Source organism: Anomaloglossus baeobatrachus, chromosome 5, assembly GCF_048569485.1.
Source record: "Anomaloglossus baeobatrachus isolate aAnoBae1 chromosome 5, aAnoBae1.hap1, whole genome shotgun sequence".
NCBI lineage: Eukaryota > Metazoa > Chordata > Amphibia > Anura > Aromobatidae > Anomaloglossus > Anomaloglossus baeobatrachus.
The window spans coordinates 529,934,089-529,943,730 of NC_134357.1; the positions used below are offsets into that span (position 1 = coordinate 529,934,089).

General features: G+C 40.3%; 1 protein-coding gene across 1 annotated transcript; it reads left to right on the forward strand.

Moving 5' to 3' along the window:
- Nucleotides 1-7,152: 7,152 nt before the first annotated feature.
- LOC142312913 (uncharacterized) lies at nucleotides 7,153-7,935 on the forward strand. Its single transcript, XM_075351901.1, has one exon. It carries the CDS (start codon nucleotides 7,153-7,155, stop codon nucleotides 7,933-7,935), a length of 783 nt encoding a protein of 260 aa, XP_075208016.1.
- The last annotated feature ends 1,707 nt before the right edge of the window (nucleotides 7,936-9,642 follow it).

A 9,642-nucleotide genomic window follows, 5' to 3' on the forward strand; every position in this document is an offset into this window, starting at 1 on the left:
GAAAGCCCGTACTTACGAAGCGCTCACTGATATCCTAATCAGGCACGAATACTAATATTCTTTATAGCAAGATACTATTTATTTTAATAGAACACAGAGCGCTAGAGTCTTTAAATTTACCAGAATATAAGAATACCCCATAGACAACGTGATACAAATGTATAAAACATTTTATTATTATTATAGTGCACAGGGTATTACAGTACATACAATCAACAATTATGAGAACCAGATTTGAGTAGGTGAAGGAAGAGGGGAGACCCCCACGTGACCCAGGGAGTATATCGGTGGTTATAACGGACCTGCCAGACCAAATAATTGAAGAGCTTATTGTGGCAACCTCATGCTCACAAAATGATCCCAAATAGAAGCAAACACATCCATTGTGTCACTAAGTTACAGGACCCATAACTTCGGCCATTGGCCTTGAATCAGGTCATGACTCAGAGAGCCCATATATAGGGCTGCACAATGGATGGGATATATCTTAGGGCAAAATTAACACTCAATGCAATACAAATGTAGCAAAATACAGAGTGCCCCAGGATTTTCGGACGCCTACCTTGTGTGTGGTAAGCCTGCATGCTTCACTAAATGATTGACTAATATGTTATTGCTGGGGCACTCTGTATTTTGCTACATTTGGATTGCATTGAGTGTTAATTTTGCCCTAAGATATATCCCATCCATTGTGCAGCCCTATATATGGGCTCTCTGAGTCATGACCTGATTCAAGGCCAATGGCCGAAGTTATGGGTCCTGTAACTTAGTGACACAATGGATGTGTTTGCTTCTATTTGGGATCATTTTGTGAGCATGAGGTTGCCACAATAAGCTCTTCAATTATTTGGTCTGGCAGGTCCGTTATAACCACCGATATACTCCCTGGGTCACGTGGGGGTCTCCCCTCTTCCTTCACCTACTCAAATCTGGTTCTCATAATTGTTGATTGTATGTACTGTAATACCCTGTGCACTATAATAATAATAAAATGTTTTATACATTTGTATCACGTTGTCTATGGGGTATTCTTATATTCTGGTAAATTTAAAGACTCTAGCGCTCTGTGTTCTAATGTATTTTTGAGTTGTTGCCTATAATGTTTGGCCTTTTCAGGTTATATATTTATTTTAATAGCACATGAATAGTTAATGGTACATAGGCATTTAGAATCTTATACAATAACAGAAATATGCATCAACATTACTGTTTGTTGTAGCAATCCTTTCACATCGGAGGGAACTCGAGTTAATGATAAAGGAATCAACATCATGGCATCTTGCATCACAGGAACAGTGCGTACACTTCAATGTCCTGGAAGGTTTCCCTAACATTAAGCGAGTCCGGTGTATTTTTTATAGGAAAACTTTGTAGGTTGTGTTTAAATGGTCACCAGCATGTGACAGCTGAGTCATGTTCATGTAACTTGACCACAAACTGCTGTGGGCACCGGCAGCTTCCTGCACATTTCCTGCACATCCTGCCAGTTGACCATAGTGTTAGTGAAATATTGCAATGAGCCGTAAATTTCATATGCAAGCTTCCTTAAACCTGTCTTTAAGCCAACCACAAGTTTCCGGTAAGTGGAACTGTAAATGTGACTTCCTCATTATCTTAAAACTGCTTCAAAACCTGGTTGACATGTATTCCTTGGTCATCATTAGTGAAATATTATCCAAAGGACATCTCTTTGATACTGAATTATTGATAGGTCAAATAATATCTGGGATCACTCCTATCTTTTGATTATGATCCCTATCTAATCACATTCAAACTTCAGTCATATCACATTGGTATCACAATCGGTCCTTGATCCCAGGGATTATTTTCCATCATCAGTATTCCACTAGAAGAAGATCACTCGGAATATACCATACCATGACCAAGAAATATTGTTTGCCACAAATTTTGTTTTCTTGGTTTGTTTAGATAAACGTTGAATCACAAATATAATCACTTTCACTACTTTTGTACAGTATATTAAAACTAAAAGCAATATTATCTGAAAAGCTCCCTTGAATATCATGTTTTTTGGCATTTGCTCGATATTCAAAGGAATCATTACACATTACATTTCCCGATATGTTACTACAAGTTTCACTAGTCCCATTTATAAACATATTGGCATAAGGCCATAACATATCATGAATTGTCCTTTCCACTAAGCTGGGTTTAAAAGCATCTACAGTATTTATAGCTGTCCCAAAACTTATTTTTATATTCCCCATAGGGATGAATCCCAGGTTAGTCAGTCCAGTCTTATATCTTAGTACCCAAATTCCTCCCTTAAAAGCCAGATATTGCAAATTGGTGACTGTTGCATTCAAATTGCCTTGCCACCATGGAAGATTGATCCATCCCACTATGGAAATGGGTACTGTAGTATTCTATAGACGAACACTTCGAGTGTCTTTATCAGCAAGATGATCAGAGCAACTTTTCTACTTTAAGATTTCCTCCATCGATACCGGGACATCCAGATAAGGGATACTGGTGGCTGTAACCGAAGAATGTGTACAGATCCAGCAATCTGTGTGTTGAAAATGTGATGGTGCATCAGAAATTCATTCGCCACAGGTTCCTCCTGATGTAGACTTGTCCATCCAACGACCAGAGAGGCAAACATCAAACACAGGAATTTCTCCATCTCATCACTATCGAGCTCTTCCCAGTAACCGATACCATGGATTCCGCTTATTTACCACACCTTCTGCAAATAAAGATACACTATTATTCTCGTAAATAACATTTTTCTTGTGGGACATATTCCCACTTCTCCACTCCTGGTCTCATTATCAGGAGAGTACGATCTTTTCCGACCGCTATTACCTCTGTCTCCGAGGGCGGTCCTTGGAGGTTTTGAATCCATATTTTTGCTCCTACATTTGTAATATTAGAGTATCCAAAACCTTTAGTACCCCGTATTGTTAATTCTGCCGGGGCAGTTCCTTCTCTTATTTCAGACAAGTTTATTGGAATTATTAACATCTGAGCCACCTTCTGGTGTTTCATCAATATCAAAGGTTCATTTCCCAAATTTAGCATCAGTACCTTGATTTCTCCCTGATAATCTGCATCTATTACCCCTCCCACCACTATGGCTCCTTTTAACACTAAACTAGGACGAGTGGCTATTTGACCATAATGATCCTTTGGTGTATGGCAACCCAATCCTGTTGAAATTGGTTTTACCTTACCTGGGGGTACCACGACAGTTTCCAATGTACTGAGGTCTAAACCTGCTGAATAAGGTGGCGCTCTTTCTGGTGTGCCCAAACAGCTGTACCTTGTCTTGTCAACTGTTGGACTGACTTGTCTGATGGCTGCTGCTTTATCTGCTTCTGAATTAAACAAACGTTCAAGTGAGTTAGTAGGGACATGAGCATCGACATGAAATACAGTGGTCTTGGTAGATTGAATAATCCCTTCAATGTCTTGCCACACTTCCCTGACCATCTCAAACACATTTTGTTGTTCCTCTCCCCAGTGGAACTCATAGATTTTCCTCATTACTTTGTACAAATGAGCCAACATTTGTCCCAAATGAGGGATATGTTGTCTCCAAAAATCAAACAATCCAATATAAGACTGAGTCTCCTGTTTGGATTTAGGGACCGGAAAATTAATAATTTTCTGTCTGGCATTGGGCAAGATCTCTCTGTGCCCCTTGTTCCACTGAATCCCTAGAAATGTTACCACCTGAGACGGTCCTTGAACCTTGGCATCATTGATTTCCCATCCTTTACTCCTCATATGAGCAACCAGTTTTGTCAATTGATCTTTCACACTTTGCTCATCTTGTCCTTGTATCATTATATCATTGATATAATGTGAGATCTGCATTTCCTTATGACAAGACATAACCCCAAAGGAGAATTTTCCTTCGGTTAGATTAAGAGTCATCCATTTTAGGATATCAATTCCCAAATTATATTCTGGTATTGGAACTACCAGCACCGTGTACTTCTTGATAGGTAAATTACCTATCTTCAAAGCTACCTGTGTCTGAACCCCGGTGATCAATTGACCACCTAGTCCAGCAATTTTTACTCGAGGTCCTTTTATTTTTTTCTGGGTTTCCATGAATTAAAGTAGCCTCTGCCCCCGTGTCAATCAAAGCTGGGACTCTTTGAACATTTCCCCCTTTCCAATGTATGCTAAGATTGACGTAGGGACATTCGTCCCTTTTTATCAATAGGGGGGCTTGGCTGGCTACCTATGGTAAATCACTTCCTTCTGAACTTTCATTTACAGAGACTTCAGTCTGTGTATTAGCCCTTCCTTCCGTGACCTTTGTGGCCACGGCTGCAGCCAGTTCTTCCCATGGATAAACTGACTGAAAATCTTCCCAAGACACATTCTTTGGGGGTTTTTCCCCTTTTCCCTCTGATTTCTTTACCTTGGGGGTTTTTGAACCCCCTTCCACATTTGTAGTGGTCACTTTCTTTGTGGATAGAACTTTCTGTTTGTACAACTTCCATAATTCTCCTGTCTCCTTTCCATCAATTCTTTCCTTATTGATCCCGGCTTTAAGCAAAGCCTGGAACATGTCTTTGCGAGACATTCGTGGGGCCTCCCCTACTGATTTCTCTTTCCAATCAGGATTGTTTGGCTTACTGTTACCAACATGGCCTCCAGGGGATGGTTTATCCCACTGTCCCATATCCTGTAAGACCCTCATCCTCCCTAGAACTACACCGATTGATTCTCCAGTCAGCGCTACAGTTAAGGTTAAAATAACTGTTTTGTATGCTGGAGGAGCATGTTTAACCAGCCTATTTCTTATGCTGGCTTTCAATGGGTACTGGAGATAATCATCATCCATTCCCAAAAGAGGAAGAGCATTCCTCGTTGCTTCTTCCTTCAGCCTTTCCATACCATCTTTTAAGGTATACCAAGGTTTATCATTGATAGGAAAGTCTGCTTCTGATGGATATTTGTCCAGAAAAGCATGGGCTAAGATCATGATTAAGTTTTGAGTACCATGCTCATTATGATCAACAAAATAATTTTTTATTGATCTCTGAATTTCTGGGTCACGAGACATGGTGACAAATTTTGCCACGTCTCCGGCGTCAAAGTGCACTCCACCTCCTCCGAGATCGTGCACCCTGACCAACCAGGGAATTTCTCCTTCTCCTGGTTTTTGTCTAAACTGTGTTAAAATGCTATCAACTTCTCCTTGAGAGTAATCTTCAATGGTTACTCGATTTTTTACATGAGGAATCGTTCTCTCATTTATGATGGCATTACCATCTTCGTCATATTGCAGATTCCCCTGACCATCCCGGACATGTTCCCGGATGATCTCATTTTCTGTCCTCTCTAGGCGCCTCCTTACTGGGTTAGCCTGAATCTTCCCTTTATGGTAATCCTCATCAGATGATGAAGATGAATCCCACACATCCCCATCCCAAGTATCGGCATCCCAGTTTATAGAAGCTGGGACGATACTTTTAGGTACTTTGGTTTTATTTACTTTTCCTCTTCTTTTCTTGTACTTATTTTGAGCAATTTGGATTTTATTTACCTTTCCTCTTCTTTTCTTGTACTTATTTTGAGCAATTTTTATGGCAGCTTTTTGTGCCACATTCTGATAATGTTCCAATTTATCCTTCAACAGTCTGGTATTACATTCCAGAACTGTTTTCAGGCAACCTAATTCTATTATCTTTTGTTCCATCTGGGAACTTTTCTTCTGCATCTTTAGATTACGCTCATGCATTACACTATATGCACTTGCCAAAATCCAGATGCGCCGTCCTAAAGACACTACATCACCTGCTTTCACAGGGGCACTACTGAGTACATTCACAACATCAGTAGCTTCACTACCCTTAAGCTTATTCTGCCATTGTTTGCGCCGTGCTAAAGACACTACATCACCTGCTTTCACAGGGGCACCACTGAGTACATTCACAACATCAGTAGCTTCACTACCCTTAAGCTTATCCTGCCATTGTTCTACCAATCCACAAGACACTACATCACCTGCTTTCACAGGGGCACCACTGAGTACATTCACAACAGTAGCTTCACAACCCTTGAGCTTATTCTGCCATTGTTCTGCCAATCCACAATTGACCAATTCATGTGCTATAAGATTGTAGGGAGCCTCAATCCAGCTCGGGATCTCCACAACAACCTCCTTAACATTATCCTTACGTTTTCTGAACATTTTGACACTATGCAAAAAGATTGAAAAAATATATCTGGAAATTTGCCAAATATATGTTTTTAATTTCTAAATTACAAAAATTAGTTTAATTACTTCTTATAGAAGTAATCCTGCCGACTACGCCAATTTATGTCTTGCTAAATTCTACTAAAAAGGGGGCTGAAAGCCCGTACTTACGAAGCGCTCACTGATATCCTAATCAGGCACGAATACTAATATTCTTTATAGCAAGATACTATTTATTTTAATAGCACATGAATAGTTAATGGTACATAGGCATTTAGAATCTTATACAATAACAGAAATATGCATCAACATTACCGTTTGTTGTAGCAATCCTTTCACATCGGAGGGAACTCGAGTTAATGATAAAGGAATCAACATCATGGCATCTTGCATCACAGGAACAGTGCGTACACTTCAATGTCCTGGAAGGTTTCCCTAACATTAAGCGAGTCCGGTGTATTTTTTATAGGAAAACTTTGTAGGTTGTGTTTAAATGGTCACCACCATGTGACAGCTGAGTTATGTTCATGTAACTTGACCACAAACTGCTGTGGGCACCAGCAGCTTCCTGCACATTTCCTGCACATCCTGCCAGTTGACCATAGTGTTAGTGAAATATTGCAATGAGCCGTAAATTTCATATGCAAGCTTCCTTAAACCTGTCTTTAAGCCAACCACAAGTTTCCGGTAAGTGGAACTGTAAATGTGACTTCCTCATTATCTTAAAACTGCTTCAAAACCTGGTTGACATGTATTCCTTGGTCATCATTAGTGAAATATTATCCAAAGGACATCTCTTTGATACTGAATTATTGATAGGTCAAATAATATCTGGGATCACTCCTATCTTTTGATTATGATCCCTATCTAATCACATTCAAACTTCAGTCATATCACATTGGTATCACAAATGTTATACCAGAAAATCATATCTTGTTAGACATCATATAACTCACACTGGGGAGAAAATGTTTTCGTGTTTAGAATGTGGGAAATGTTTTAATAAAAAATCAACTTTAGTTGACCATCAGAAATGTCACACAGGGGAGAAGCGTTTTTCCTGTTCAGAATGTGGGAAATGTTTTGCACAGAAATCACATCTTGTTACACACCAGAGAATTCACACAGGAGAGAAGCTATTTTCATGTTCAGAATGTAAAAAATGTTTTGCAGATAATTCAAGTTTTCTTAGACATCAGAAACTTCACTCAGGAGAAAAACCCTTTTTATGTTCAATATGTGGGAAATGTTTTATTCGGAACACCGTATTAGTTGTCTATCAGAGAACTCACACATGGGAGAAACCCTTTTCATGTTCAGAATGTGGGAAGTGGTTTAATGCAAAATCATCTTTACTTGTCCATCGGAGAACTCACACAGGGGAGAAACCCTTTTCATGTTCAGAATGTGGGAAGTGGTTTAATGCAAAATCATCTTTACTTGTCCATCGGAGAACTCACACAGGGGAGAAACCCTTTTCATGTTCAGAATGTGGGAAATGTTTTGCAAGGAAATCAGGTCTTGTTATACACCAGAGAATTCATACAGGGGAGAAGCCATTTTCATGTTCACAATGTGGGAAATGTTTTGCAGGAAAATCACATTTTCTTACACATCAGAGAATTCACACAGGGGAGAAGCCATATTCATGTTTAGAATGTGGGAAATGTTTTAATCAGAAAATAAGTTTAGTTGTCCATCAGAGAACTCACATAGGGGAAAAACCATATACTTTTACAAACTGTACATAAAATATATAACAGAGAGCGTCAAAGTAAAAACAAATGAGTAAATGTGAAAGTAAAACCAATTTCTAATTTGCATTAAAAACAATATAACTTTACCGCAAATATCACATTGCTTTAGATTTATAGATTCACTATATGGATAAGAGTATTGCAACCAATAATAATACAATAAAAATACTTAACGTTTCCTCCGCCTTTTTTTTTTTTATTTGTATAGCAGCTAATCTCAGTCATTCATTAGAGTTTCTTTATATCCACAATCTCCATGACTAAACGTCTTTAGGTTATGTATATTATAATAATAATAAAGATGTTCATGTTATATGTTACTATTTACTAGAGATGAGCGATCCTCTAGAGGCTTGAGTTCGGCTCGGTTCGTCGAACGGAGGCCGCGTTCGAGTTCGGTTCGACGAACCGTTTGACGAACCTCTCGAACCCCATAGAAAACAATGGGAGGCAATCACAAACCCACAACACCTAGAAAACACCTTCAAAGGTGTCCAAAAGGAGACAAACAACTCACAAGACAACACAAACACATGGGAAAGTGACAAGGACAAATACTCATGCGAAAACAAAACAGCTGGATGAGGAAAAAGAGGAGGAGACACAGATATATGAGTATAAGCAAGTGAGCATCGATGCCATTACTATGCAACTTGAGCCTTGCTCAATTTAGGCTTCCAATCTGGATAAATTGCCTGAGCTTGCCACTTACACCTTGGGGATCTTGTCGTGTCCCGCAGCCAGCGTTTTCTCGGAACGTGTGCGCAGTGCTGCTGGGTGTGTGCTGACAGATAAGCACACGCGTCTGCCCACTGACAATGTGGACAGACTAACGTTCATCAAGATGAGGAAGTCATGGCTCACAGAGGACTTTTCTTCTGTGTCATCCAGGGGAGGCGAAAGGCAGGTGTATTTTTGAAAGTGCTTCATGCAAAGCATCTTTTTCCTTTGGAAAATGGGGTCAACTGATGCCAGGCAAGTGGGGTGTGTGTGGCCCAATTTGTGGAAACGAGGGAGACTGTGGTTGGAGTCCCCTCGCTTTTGAAAAAGAACCAAGATGAACAAGTCATGGCTCACACAGGACTTTTCTTCCCCTGTGTCATCCAGGGGATGTGAAAGGCAGGTGTATTTTTGAGTTCTTCATGCAAAGCATCTTTTTCCTTTGGAAAATGGGGTCAACTGATGCCAGTCAAGTGGGGTGTGTCTGGCCCAATTTGTGGAACGAGGGAGACTGTGGTTGGAGTCCCCTCGCTGTCTTTTACATGATTTTCGAAGGGCATGACATGGCTCAGAGGTTTACTTTCCGCATCTGCAAACGGTTGGGTACAGAAATGCTGCCTTTCCAACTTTTTGAACCGAGGATTTTCGAGACCTTATGCCCATCGTAGTGCCCCAAGAGCCGATGCCCAGTCGCCACTGCTTCTCCAAGAAAGGCGTGCCCATGATACACCAGCATGTCGCACCAAACATCAACGCTTCTTTGAGAAACTCTGTGTGTGACAGGGTGCATTTCACTACAGATACTTTGTCCAGAAAGCATGGACAGGGGCGTTACATGTTGCTGACTGTGCACTGGGTTACTATGGGGAGAGATGGAGAAGGGTCTGCTGTACAAGTCTTGCCGTCCCCACGAGTTGTGTGTCAATCCTTCCTCTGTATGTAGAAGTTTCTTCACTGCTTCTGCCTCCTCAACCTCGTCTG

What these genes read in the sequence shown, in the direction of transcription:
- LOC142312913 (XM_075351901.1), top strand. Translation starts at nt 7,153, where the DNA reads ATGTTTTCGTGTTTAGAATGTGGGAAATGTTTTAATAAAAAATCAACT.